Raw genomic sequence first — 14,624 nt, forward strand, 5'->3', positions numbered from 1 at the left:
AGGTTCCAGAGGGGTGCAAGTGCACCCCCTTGCACCTGCCTGCGGGCACCCTTGTGTGTATATATATATATATATATATATATATATATATATATATATATATATATATATATATATACACATACACACGATGAACGAAAGTTCATCTTAGCGAACGCTCACATGAGCGAATATTGCGGAACTCGAAACCGCAATTGTGAGATCGCGGTACAGTGAAAATGGGAATATTTGCCCTTTCCTCACTGTAGTGTGATTTTGGAGTTGGAATATATAGCTGGGGGTGTGTGGGGGCACAACCCCCCCACAATTGCAGTTTCGAGTACCTGGATATTCGCTCATGTGAGCGTTTGATAAGATGAACTTTCATTCATCTAATATAGACCCTATCTATATATATATATATTTATGGCTTCTGTCACTTTCACTGACCATCACAGTTGTTGATACTATATTTCTTAAATCATGCTGATCAACTCCCATTTTTATTACAGAAACAGGAAAATGTTTTGTACACCAAACTGCAGGACTCATATTAAAACTCTTTTCTGTGTTGTGATAAGACAGAAGTTGATCTTTTTTGTGAAGCTATAGCATGGGTCCATGAAAGTAGCTGCCAATAATCTGAATATAATGACAGATAGATAGATAGATAGATAGATAGATAGATAGATAGATAGATAGATAGATAGATATAATGTGCAAGCATGTACACACACACACACACACACACACACACACACACACACACACACACACACACACACACACACACACACACACACACACTCTCTCATTGAACATCTGTTACTTTTTATTACTGGTAGTGTTAGTTGTTAATATTGACAAAATCACAGTTATCATAGTTTAATGAAACTGCAGCTCTATATAACTGACTTACTTGAAATCAATTATTAATATGTAACATCACTTGAAATCAATTATTAATATGTAACAAGCAGATGTTCCTTATTCCAGAGTCATCTGTGGAATGGATGTTTGAAGCATTAGTCAAGATGCGGAGGATTTAAAGGTTTACTACTATATTTTTAATTGCATTTTTGATCAAGCAAATCTGATGAGCTAATGCTTGAAAATTCAAAGCTGAAGCAACAGTAATATAATTGATACAATCAACACATTAGATTTTGCTGTAAGTGTTGTTAGTGTAGTTGAAGTGTTTGCTTTTCTTGTGTGTATTGCAAGATGCTGTAGTCAGCTTTGCTATTAATCAGCTATTTTAATTTGAATTTGACTTAGAAGTGCAGCATTTACAAATCAGCTCCGAGTTGGAACTGAGTTAACTGATTGGACATTAATATCTGGAAAATAATTTTAGTTACAAAATTAGATAAAAGACCGATGTTTCATTTTATTTTATTATAGAAAAAGAAAATTGTACAGATTGTATAAATGTAGGTATATTATAAGACAATTTTGCTTAACTGCAGTAACATTTAATTTTGCAACAATCATATGCCACTTCAACACTACACCATTTGATTATATAAGTGGTATCTGTAAAACAGCAACTGGAATAAAAAGATCCAAGCAGAACATTAAAAAATTCAGGTGATGAGCTCTACATTAATACTGTATCAGTACTTAGTGTCTGTGAATTCATTTAAAAGGATATAAATCATCCTAGAAAATTAATATAAGAAATGTGTTACTTAAGACTAAGCATTTGAATTATGGTGAACTGTATTCTGTTTAGCATGAACTCAAAACAAGTGAGTGATATTAATACTGAGTAGAAAAATAGAACAAAACTTGGACTGACTTTCCTAGATCACATATTCACTTCTAAATTTCTAAGTCATCATCAGTTTTAAAAATATCATCACAGTGAGCTTCAGATCATAACCACCACATTGCAGTATTTAATCCAAAGTACTTTTTCAGGCAGCTTAAACAGTATTCTACTGCTACTGTTTTTATTTAATTTTATGTAGAGCAGAAACCATACCTGTAGCAAAGTAAAACTGCAGTTTTTGAAGAAATCCGAAATACACTTTGTCTTATCACACTGCATTTAACCACATTGGGTGGTGTAGAATGGGAGGCCATTTATACGTTTTGTAAGTTTTTTACCCAACCTTAACAAAAAGATGGTGATACTGTAACTCTGAATCATAGTTTATAAATTATATCATAAATAGCATTTATGTCCCTTTCTATGTGCATTTTTGGTAAGTCAACTTCACGAGGCCATTACTAAAGTAGTCACATGGCAAGTTACATTATTTATAACAGTCATTTTAAACTGCTGATATGATTGAAGCCAATCATCACAGTGTCAGTGTACTCTATAGACAGAATGCAGTGTTGTTGTGTTAAGAAACGCAACTAGTCGAACATTTCTCTTACGCCAGTATGGAGCATCATAACACTGAACAATACAACTTTGCAAACATATCATAAAAAATGGTGAACAATAAACTATTATATAATCCACAGTGTGTTTCTATGGCATTTGAAAATTATGTGACTATGTGCCACTTAGTGTCACTTTACCGATCCATTTAGCCACCTAGTAAAACTTAACATAACTTGTACCTTAAAATGAATTGTACTTTAAATTCCTTTAAAATGCAAATCAAATGAAACACCAACAAGCGTATACATTCTTACTTATTCTGAAACAGAGATATGCATTTTTTTTACCACTGGAAATATACGTCACTACATTCTGAGTAGTCTTTTTAAAGACTCTAGTATATATACAGTTGAAGAATAATCCCAGGGGAAGATATTTAAAAAAATATTTTAAAAAATCGGATAGAGTTGGATCCAGTTAGTAATAACAGAGCTCCTAGTTTAAGCCCAGTTTAGAATGCCTGAGGAATTTATGATATGTTAATGATAAATTGGAACAGAGTGTTGCTAAAAAATCACTGAATCAGAAATCCCAATGGCTCATAAAATATAGACTGTAGTAATATGATAAAAACATACCAGTAACAGCACTGTAAGTCTGATGTTATTTGGAGAAACAGGCAGAACTACAAATGTCTGACTGTTTCGGAGTATTAAGGTGAAAATGCTCTAGCACCTCAAATACATTGACAAGTTTTGGAAGCATACCCTATATCTAATCCTCCAATTAACAAATAGATATTTACAAGAAATGCAGGAAAACAGACTTCCTACTTCTCAGCTAATTGTACATATTAAACAATGGCTATTATGAGACTATTTAGTAACACGGATATGTTTAATACTATAATAACTATACAATAAAGAAAAATACATACTTCGATGACACATTATTTTGTGTTTTCTAATACTGTTTTGAAACTATCACAATGGACTGTATTAGAAAATCTGTATTAATGCAGAACACTTAAAAATTAGAAAGTAACATCAATACGACATAAAATTGGGAATTCTGTTCTGTGCATGTTCTGTAGAGTATGACATACAGAATTTTACAACCCTTAAGGTTTTCATGTGGGAGACAGACTAATTCACTAACTAGTTTACTTATTTACTTCACTAGACTTACGTAAACAAAGCACAGTTCTTTGTATACATTTTTCAGAACAATAACATTTAAAAGGTGAGTGGAAGCACTTGCTCACATTTGTGATACTATTAAAATTTCAGTAAAATTATACTTTATAAAATATGCTGCTGATTAATAGTGTATATTCAGTACACTCGTTATGAAAGACAGACTTGTGCATATAAAGGTTAGGCTTGCTTTGCTGTGAATTGATTCTTTGAACTGTTCCTTTAATTTTCATACACCTGTACATTTGGAATAATTTGGAATATAAACATGGTGCAAATCCACAGTCTGTTTCTGAAAGCCATCCTACCTAACAGGCCTCAGTGTTATATAATTTAGTCCATGTGGAAGGGCAGGAGATTTTTGGTCAATGGCAAACTATCTAGCCCGTAAAAAATAGGTTTCATCCATTTCATTGTCATTGTTTTCAGTTACTTTATATGCATTAGGCTAACATTTTCTCTTCACTATTGATGTGCTTGTTGCTAGACTTAAGATTCACAGTTTTGGGAATTTCACTTGCTGGGAAACTAGTATAATGTATATTATGAATCTTTACAGAATCTGACTGTTTTCGTCTTTGTCTACCTGTATAAAATCCTGCAAATGAAAGCTGGCATAAACACACATCAGCATCATCAATATTTGTACTATTATCACCACTGCTTTTTATAGACCTTAAAATAAAAGTAGAGGTAGGAAATATCATTAAAGGGCACTGGGATGCACATTTTTTTTAAATTTTCTAATTCCATATGATCTACAGAAAAAAAGAAAAGACAGCAGTTTTTGTCATATGTGCTAGATGTGCAAAACATTCCTGTGTTAGAAAACATATGTTTGCCCTACCCTTTTTTCCTTTGTACACTATTAAGTGAATGCTCTTTGTTGTGATACTTCCTGGTATCTTCATATTAGTGGTCCGCAACCACAAAAAAGTCTTCTGTTATAATATTACAAGTATAATTGTCCCATTGCATTGTAGCAGGAAACAAGAAGATGGCAACATTTATCATTACTCTGATAGCTATCTTCAGTCTTGAAAACAAAGCGTACAACTTCCTTTATCTGCTATGGCTCATTACTAGTGTTCACTTTTGGATGTCTGTGAGATGAGGGGAAAATAGAAAGCCTTCAAACAGGAGTTGTTCTTCGGTTGACAACACTGATGTTAAGTCCTTCTTTAAGGTCCTTCTGGAAGCAATTATGAACCTGAAGAAAAGTGGCCTCATCTTCTGGGCTATAGGCAGCTGCTGTTGTTACCTTTAGAGGATCCCTTGTTAATGTGTACATAGAGATTTCACCCATTGGTAAAGAGCTCACCATCTTTGTACTCACAGGCGATGTATCCCTAGATGGCGAGGCTTCTGTCGACACTGAGCTTGATCGCGATCTCCTCCTGCTATACCGATAACTTGGCATTCTTGCATATGGAGAGGCAGAAGAAGTCTTATGAAACTGCCTCTTAGACTTAAATCTTATCTCTTTATTTTTCTCAATGTAAATGTTTACAGCAAGCACACCTATAGCTTCTGCCACGATGAAAGACAGGGCACCAAAATAAAATGACCATCCATAGTTGTACTGGCTTTTCTTGTCTTCATCTTTTTTGTCACTTGGATCACCAGCATTACTCGATATGTAGACAATGATTCCTATAATATTGCTTAACCCTGTTAAAACACAAAATGCAGTTAGTATGTAAAATAAAAAGTAGCAATGTAACAGTATAACATACAGGTTCCTACTTTTCTAGCTTATAGCTATATCTATAAGTATGTATTTATTTGTGTGTGATTTTGTGTGTGTGTGTGTGTGTGTGTGTGTGTGTGTGTGTGTGTGTGTGTGTGTGTGTGTATATACATATATAGGTTTACTATCAAAATCTGGAAATTTTAAAAGAATCCTTTCAGAACTTCGAACGGTAATGCCGAATCCAAAATATCACTTGGGTGAAATGCCGAATCTGCTGAATGAATTCAGCAGATTCGACATGTTCACCAAATATCAAACATGATGTCTATATAGGAGCTCAGGTAAGTGGAACTGCTATACTTCACATCATGCTTTTGTAGGGGGCAAGCCCCCCACACCCCCACATCCCCTGTTAACCATATATTCCAACTCCGAGATAACACTACAGTGAGGAAATGTATGAATGTCCCAATCCGCACTGTACCATGATCTCTGTTCATCACTTTGAGTTTACTGATATGAACTGTCAATCATATAATGGCTGGCAACATGGGAATTGGACATCTGTGGTTCGATTTCCCATCTGCAGAATATCTGCGTTCGTCATTTTTATAGTAAACCATATATATGTATAAATATGCATTCTTGGACATACTACTGAACGGGTCCTTGGGAGAAAGGTTTAATTTTGGTGCTTGTGCATACTTGGACATAGTCCTGAAGGGGTTGCTGGGGGGAAATAATTCATTTCTGTGTCAGGGAAGTGTTTTTGCATACCTGATCAGACTACTAAATTGATAGCAGGGCAAAATATTTTATTTTGTGTCATTTTAGTGCTTGTCCAAACTTAAGACAAACTAGCGAAAGGGTTGTTGGGGGAAATAATTCATGTGTGCATCAGAGAATTGCTTGTATATACTTGGACAAACTACTGAAGGGATGGCTTGGGGCAAACTTGTGAACTGCAACTCTGTTATTAAAAACAAAGCAGGTCTTTTAGCAATGCAAGTGCATACCATGCAGATGTTGGACTACGAATTACAAAATCACCTCATTAGCACACATCACTTTGCATAATTTTCCATTTGCACCTCATTATTTTGAAGACATTTTGCATTAGCATAAATAGTTTCTATGAGTCTCACCTTTGGTATGCTCATTCATAACTATCAGGGGTACCCCTATTGCATTTGCTCAAGTGACTATGAATACCAGCCAAAGTCTTTAATACAATCACAATTCACTGATAGCTGGGCCCTAGATGTTTGTTTTCCAGTACAAATGTAAACACACTATAAATATATTTTGAATTTTCCTTCTTTTTGTGTTGAAAACATGAAATTAAGCAATAAATTTACTGGTGATTTTAATTGCAGTTCAATGAATGTAGTTTATGTTGCAGGTTGTACATCTTGTTTAGCAGTTTGAATATGATATGCTTCTAGAAGCTTAAATATTAGAATTTACAAAAATGTGTAAGAAAATAGGAACATTAAAAAGAAAAATGCAGTCAGGTATCTGCTCATTTTAAAATATTAATTTTTATGTGTAGATTAAGAAAATTTTGATAGAAAATGTGGTAATTTGTTAAATGAAGTAGACTTTGGTGAATATTAATGTAATGCTAAGTGCATGGAATTTTCCCAGGTCTGAAAAAATATGTCAACTTTAAAGTTTTTTTTTAAGATAACCTTTGAAACATTAATCATATTGGTGTTTGCTTAACTGTTGTTCAGTTTTAATTTGTTGCTGAAGCTTTTTAATGATGTAGTGTGATAATTTTATTTAGTCTGAAGTCTCTACTCAGCAAGATGAAAACCCCTATTTATAACATTGTCTCCTGATGTTTAAGCAGTGTTTTTTTTATTTTTTTTTATTTAGTAACTCCATAGAAATGATAGATTTTCATCCCAGCTTATAAGTAAGTCACTTATAAACTGCCTCAGATAGGTGTGCAGATGATCTTAGAAGTTGTGTCACTGTAAATTAATCTTATGAATTTCCACCCAGAGATCAGGCAGACATTTTCTGGGATCTAAATGCTATGGCATTAAGGAACTTTAGGACTGTAGTGAGGGGAGACTGTGGTACAAGGGAGCCAGTTTAAGGTACAATGGAGAGGGATCTGATCACTGGAAAGCAGGCAACATCAAAGGTCTTTTTTACAGAAGTAAGGTTGGTTCAGCAGTCTATACATAACAATGGGTCTTAGAAACAGAAGTATTATAAGTACAAGATAAGGACATCTGACCTTGAGAAATTAGTTCTAGATCTACAACATCTAGTTGCCAGTAGGCTATTAAAAACCTAGACAGTGGAGAAATGTGAGGTTTAATCTTAAAGTCAATATCTTCAAGACAAACAAAAAAAATAGAAATACAAAATATTATGAGTTTTCCTTTCATTAAATTTGCAGTAGGGACCTTTATAACCCTCACTGCTTACACATAAGGAATATAAACTGAGATGCAGTGACTAACTCCCCATGACATATTTCTTGATAGCCACCATACAACCATCTTTGTCACACCTGGGAGCCAAGAGTGCAACGTTCGTCCATTTACCTGAATTACAAGGAGATGCCACTAATACCCTAATGCTACATCTTTGCTATTGGTCATGTTTAGTTACTGATATGTTTTCTTTCTGTAAAATAATTAAATTTAACTTGGAGCCAACACCATTGATCTGGATTCCCTTAATGTTTGCCCAGTATATGCCCATAATGGTCCTATAGAAAACCATACTTTGGGAGGGTGGCCTAATGGTTAAGGTATTTGTCTTACAAACACAAGATGCAGAGTTTGAGTCTCACAAGGGGTAATTGGCTAAGCTTAAAATGTCTCGAAAGGGCAGTTAGCTTAATACTAATCTATGAATCTATGAAAGCTGCATGGAAACAGGGAGGCAGCTGACCTCTATGACTATAAAAGGGAATATGTTATCCTACACGGTGCAAGGAAAGATTGAGAGTCAGTTAATGAAATAGTTCTTCATTTTGGTGTGCCTAGAAAGATCCACAAAATAAAAACAGAAAGAAAAAGTCCTTGGATGAGCTTGTCTCTCTTGGCTAATGTATGTAAAATAGCAATTACATACAAAAGTTTCATAATGACCATAAAAGCCACCCACCACCACAGTCAAATACCATAAACTATATACAAAAACAAGGAAGGAGCTTCTAAGGCAAGTGGCAATTTATGACTCAGAGATGAACTTAGGAACATTCAGAGTCTGCACTACCTCATCTACAGAAACCATTCCCAAAGTGTGTGTGGTTAGAAATGCAACCATATACCAGTTCCTGTAAGCTGCCACTAAGATAAATGAGAAACTAAGGCTAACTCAGAGAAAGTGTACCTGAAAGGCAAGCCATTAGGAAAAAGAAGAAAATTGGAAAAAATGAAAAATAAAATTAGGAATGAAGGAGTTACTTGGGGTACCTATCTAACATATACAGAAAAAAGATGCGACTAAAAATAATAGCTGCATGGGTAAAATAATATAGATGGCTATAACCCCCTCCATAGCAAGCTGGGGAGAAACCACCTCAAAGATAGCTTTACACCTCACTAAATTATCTCAAAAGCTGCCTTTGTTCCCTTTAATGCAACCCCCTAGAGAATCAAGTATGAGAAAATACTGAGAGTATCCTTGTCTGTACCATGGAGGGGCTCGACCAGTGGTGACATCACTATTACTGAACAAATACCATCACAGGACTGGGAACAAGGCACACTGTGATGCCACAAATGCACCAGACCCTTAAAATGCTTTGAATGCAATAAGATCAGAGACAGTGACCTTATGACCATTCAATGAAATGTGATGGAATTCAGAAATGCAAACGAACGCTTGTCACTTGCTGTCTTTATTTATTTATTTATTTATGGTTAGATGATTGGGATGTCCAGCTGTGACAAGTCAATATTCATTGGTGGCTCATGGAATGAATGACTCCAAAAGTAAACAATGCAACAATAACATTGATTTATTTTTGGCCATCCCTACACCCCACTGGCGAGATGTTTTCCTTGAATCTATTCATTCATCTCAGTGGAGCTGGTTCATGTAGTAGATACAGCAAATCATAACATTTAATTAGTATATAAATAAAACAGTTATGACTTCTTATTAACAGTTCTGCATTAAACAAAGCTAGACAGAAAAATAGAGAAAGAAGGTTACTTAAAAGGCCAGACAAGAAAAGAAGAAGTTACATATGTATGTATTTATTTATATATTTATTTAAGTCTGTGTGTGTGTGTGTGTGTGTGTGTGTGTGTGTGTGTGTGTGTGTGTGTGTGTGTGTGTGTGTGTGTGTGCACGTGTGTGGGTGTGTGAAGAATGGAATAAAGGCAGAAAAAAGGAGGAAGTAGCTAGAAGGAAAACTCTGTATGGGAATAAATAAGGGAATGCATATATAGGTAGACAAAAATCAAAAAAGAAGGGTGAAGGGAGGACTAAGGAAGGTAAACCTAGCAGTTAGGACAAAAGCAGCAAGTACTGAAAATTAATTTTTTTCATTTCATACACTGTTACTCAAAGGTGGTGCAGTGGTGGTGGTGCTGGCCTCACAGCAAGAGTTCTCGTTCTTCGGCTGATCCTCGGCTGGGCTGCCGTGCGTCAGTCTGCATGGAGTCTGCATGTCCGTCTGTGTTTCCTCGGGTTTCCTCCGGTTTCCTCCCAATCAAAGACATGCTGCAGGTGGACACTCTAAATTGGCCACTCTAAATAGGTGTGTGGTGTGGTGTCTGTGAAGTGGAAGGTTGCTGGCAACTTCGACACTGTAAACAACCACACTCCATGTCCATGCACGGGAGCAGGACAGGTGATGCGGCGACCTAACCCTATATAAGAAAAGAAGAAGAAGAAGATACTGTTACTCAAAAAAAAAGTTAATCTGGACGTCTGAAAAATTTGACTTTTACTAGTATTATCTTAAATGTATGTTTAATGCATTCTTCCATAATGGAGCAAATCATTACTAGACGTGTTTTTTGTTCATCTAAATAATTTGTCACTGTCTGCCTGAGTCTTTATATGTCTTAAATTAAAAAAAAAACATCAAATGGGGAACAAACATATCTAATTCCACTAAACTACTTTGCCAACCAAAGAATATAGATATCATAAACAAAAAGGTAAAAGCAACAGATTTTTTTTCCAAGAAACAATTATATACAAAAATATTCTTCTCCAAATGCTAAAACAATATTTACAATGTTGGTGGCCAGTGCAACCTAGTTGTCATGACACATTTTGTCTATAAATGTTGTCTTGAAAAAAAATGTTATTACTAAGAATCACTTCAAGACATTCATAAATCTTATAAACTGCATTGTTGTTAGACAAACCAAAGTGGATCATTCAGTACCAAAATCCTGCGGTATTTAACCTTATAAAGAGACACCTAATCTGAGGAAACCAAAACAGCATCATGAGTAGAGTTATTGAATAAAATCTGGCACCTGTGTAAGAAGAAAATATGAAGAAGTTGTATGGTGGAAAATATGCAAAAGAGTTTAAAGTATGTAACTATCTTGTGTAAATGAAAACACCACAGCAGTACCAGACAAAGGTCCAACACCAAGACCAAAAAACAGAAAAGCACCAAAAATGCACGAGGGGGACTACAAATCAAACCCCGGGATTCATGAAGCTTGGCGCAAGGCCGGCATTAGGCTTGCGCTGACCGTGCGGTGTGAAGATGGCACAGTAGCGCCAAATGCATATTAATGAAGGCGCGCTGCCACCACAGCCACATGCATAGGAAAGGAGCGCGAGTGCATAGGGCATGTCGAAGTGCCGCACGGAGGCGTGGAAATGTCAGCTGTCGACGTGCAACCTAAAATGCTTGCATATAACAATTTGCAAGCAATAGTAATCACATCTGTCAGTGTCCGTGGATACTGAAATGTATGCAAAGCATGCAAGACAGTTCCTGCGAAAACAAAATGAAGAAGCAAACACAAATGCACGGTAGGGAATAACGGGTCCCTATCCCGTGAACAAATGACATTGAAAACCGTGTGCCCGTAGTCCAACGCAGTGTAGATAGTTATACCAAGTGGAAGTGAAATGCATCATATGTTAGCGCGCCGCCAATAAGTATGTCCAGCCCAATGGTCAGGGTCGCCAGCTGACCCATATTGTGAGGGAGGGTACACAGCTGGGCAGATGTGTCCATAACAAAAAACACGATAAATGTACATATCTAGCGACCGTATGACCGAATTATATCTCACAACGCATGTAATAGTCACATACAATAGGTATGTCCGTATTTCACATACCAAATGTGACAGGAAATAGAATAAGCATGTAAACGAAACAGAAGGAGCATATAAATTGCTACAACAATAAGGCAACATGTAGGCTGAAAGGAACAGTATTATCTGTACCGTTGACTGGGGGTACGTGTTGTCCAGTACATTCGGATATGTGTCCGGAATATATCCCATCCTGGACATAGGAAAAGGTGGCATCCTACCAATGATTAGAACAGTCGGCCAAAATCCACACATCAGCAGTCCAAGATGAACTTGTCAGGATGTGGCACAGTTGAACGGGTATTACCCGGGTATACCAACCATGTCATGAAAGTTAAGTATGGGCATGTACCTATGTGCAGGAGGTATAGCATGTGGAAAGTCAAACATGGCAGGGTAGTCCACACAACCATACAGGTACCTGACATATGTAGGGTATGCAATGTGTTACCTTGACCATGTCATGGGCCATCAACCAAAGCAGTGATGATGGAGTGTCAGGAATATGTGTGTGGGGGGATGGGTAATGGTATAATCCTCCAAAGTGACACTGTGTCGTATGCAGAATAGGTGAACCGGAGGTGTATGAGGGAGCACCGGGTGAAGCAGAAAGAAACACAAAAACATGTATACACATCTGCAATACAACCAGACAGGCCATACTGTAGAACACAATCCCACAAACATATGGATATTAAAATGTGCGATACAAATGTATAGATATGTCACCGGCACATACCCACAGATTGGTCCTGATGGAACTGGCCATATCAAATGCAACACACCTGGATGCATAATGGACTATCCAGCATCCCCTCCACAGCACACAACCCACTCCCATACGTGAAAGTCCACCAAATCCAGCCATACTTGGCCTACTGGTTTGGTGCAGCCACATCTACACATAGTGACCACTACGCATATGTAGTAGGTAGTGTCACCCTAGGCAGTTTCAGGATTGCAAACTATGTATCCCTTGCATGTAAAACCCCCAGCACATTTTCGTAATGCTAGAAGAATGTTCAGTATTTGTCTTGTTTTGGTCTTGTTCAATTTTTGGGATATCCCTCATGGGATAAGTAACCTGTGTAAACATTAGAATGGGTATGAAGACACGAAGTCCAGTCCTGTAGATATCTGGACACAAGTTGGAATGTGCAGTAGTGGTGCACGAGACTGTCCAGCCCTAGATGGTCATGCAGAACCTACTACCCAGGATCAAACACCTGCCCGTGACCCACGTGTCCCGACACGAATAAGCGAGAGAATATATTGCACACATTCGCATAGTGGCACATGGTATAAGGGTGATAAAGGCACTGACGTAAACAGGATACCCCCTGATCCACTGTGTGAGGGACAATTAATGTGTGTGTAGGCGTGACCTGACCAACAATGATACAGTGCCAAATGTCCTGTGATTGTAGGAAATAACTATGTACCATACTGCATGCAACACTTGCCTAAAGCAGTCACGTCAGGATAGAATAAACGTATTCGTAGAAGAAACAGGCAAACAACAAAAGTGCCAAAGGTATAAGGCTCACAGCTAGGAAACAAATGAATGTTCTAAACCTGCACTGACCGTGGCTATGTGTTGGCCCAAACAATCTGGTGTCCGCAGTACGGTTACCATCTGTCCCGCTTTGCAAGAGACAGTCCCTCTTTGGACAGTTGTGTCCTGACAAAATACATTACAAATGGCAAATGTCCTGGGATTGTAGGACATAATTATGTCCCATATGTTATGTAATAGTTGCAGAAAATAATTATTTCAGTATCTAAAATACCTAAATGTTACAAGAAACAGAATAAGCAACAAAACCGCTACAACAATAAGCTTTTATGTAGGCAAATAAGTAAAGTTCTATCCTTTGTACTGACTGTGGGTATGTGTCGGCTCGTAAAATCTGATGTGTGTTCCGAAAATGTCCTATCTTGGCCATTTGAAAAGGTGGAAACCCTAGTCCCCAGAATACATCCTAACCTGTACATATGACAATGTCAACGCTACCAATGGTCAGAGCATTCGCACAATAACTGGCCAGCTTCTTAACCACTCACAAAGCCAGTGACCTTTGGGGGAAAGGTGTTGAATGAGAATGACTACTTACAACAATGAAGAGTAATAGATGCATTTAACTACAGAAAATTAGTAGTATTACGAATCTGTCAACACGTTCCAAGTTAATAGCACTAATATGGTAGAAGTGTCTGTGATTGTCCCTGAGTTGTCATAGCCTTGTTCCTGTCACTGTAGAAACGAGTCCCCGAGTATCACAGAGGTCCGTACACATAAGTACACCAACCAACTGTCACATCTGTTGACAGGACTATTGCATACCTGTAGTGAATTTATAACAGATGTCCAGAATAATATTCATTTTATTTATAAATGAATGAAATAGTCAAATGGGAAGGGAAACACGTGGAAACCACCCTCAACCTGCATTATGTAGTGGAACCACACCCACCCTAAATTATGTAGCGCCAACCCAATAATGTGGTCAGAGGTGCCCAAACACGTGTGTCTGTAAACACAGGTAGAATGTTAAAATCTGGACTAACTCTGTCCATGTGCTATGTCTGATCTTTGAACAGTGCCAGGGCAGTTCTAGTCACCAGTCGGCCGAGCCTAAACCCAGACCAGCAAATGTATGTGAGAGGACTATAAGAGTAGGAGTTCTGAATATCCTTGGAGTGAGTAGACTTGCAGCACGGGTCCAGAGCAATAGGAAACAGGGAATATCCTAATTGTAGTACTGCGGTTTTCCCAGCAGGAGAATGGATGCCTGCTGTGTAAGGGAAGCGGTGAGGCATATGTCAGAGTAGCTATGAACCATGGGTATACATATAAATGAGCCAGAACACCAATAGTGTAGTGGTTATAGCATCCGCCCAACGTAAAGACATTCCCGGTTCAAGTACGACTATAGCACATATTAATTGTGTAATGAATGCCTCTGTGCTGTAAAGCCAACATTTATACATGTAAAGGTGACCGCGTTCACAAGGGTCCGTTAACCGGATTCAATCAAAGTTGTACTTTCATAAGGAATAAGGCACATGTAATCCCAAAGAAGTGCCTGTAAACATATGTAACTCAGAATAAGTAGATGCAAGTGCCTGCTGGGTGTACGCAGCTA

At 37.4% G+C, this 14,624-nt stretch overlaps 1 protein-coding gene across 1 annotated transcript in view; it reads right to left on the reverse strand.

The window, feature by feature from the left end:
• Positions 1 to 1,358: 1,358 nt before the first annotated feature.
• CACNG4 (calcium voltage-gated channel auxiliary subunit gamma 4) overlaps positions 1,359 to 14,624 on the reverse strand; it is a 1,134,870-nt gene continuing 1,121,604 nt past the window's right edge. The window contains exon 4 of the mRNA XM_044085097.1: positions 1,359 to 5,184. Coding sequence (XP_043941032.1) covers positions 4,646 to 5,184 — 539 coding nt within the window. The 3' untranslated portion in view covers positions 1,359 to 4,645. The remainder of the gene's footprint in view (positions 5,185 to 14,624) is intronic.

This window comes from Protopterus annectens, chromosome 10.part0 (genome assembly GCF_019279795.1).
Source record: "Protopterus annectens isolate FY-2018-M chromosome 10.part0, PAN1.0, whole genome shotgun sequence".
NCBI classification, from domain to species: Eukaryota; Metazoa; Chordata; order Ceratodontiformes; family Protopteridae; genus Protopterus; species Protopterus annectens.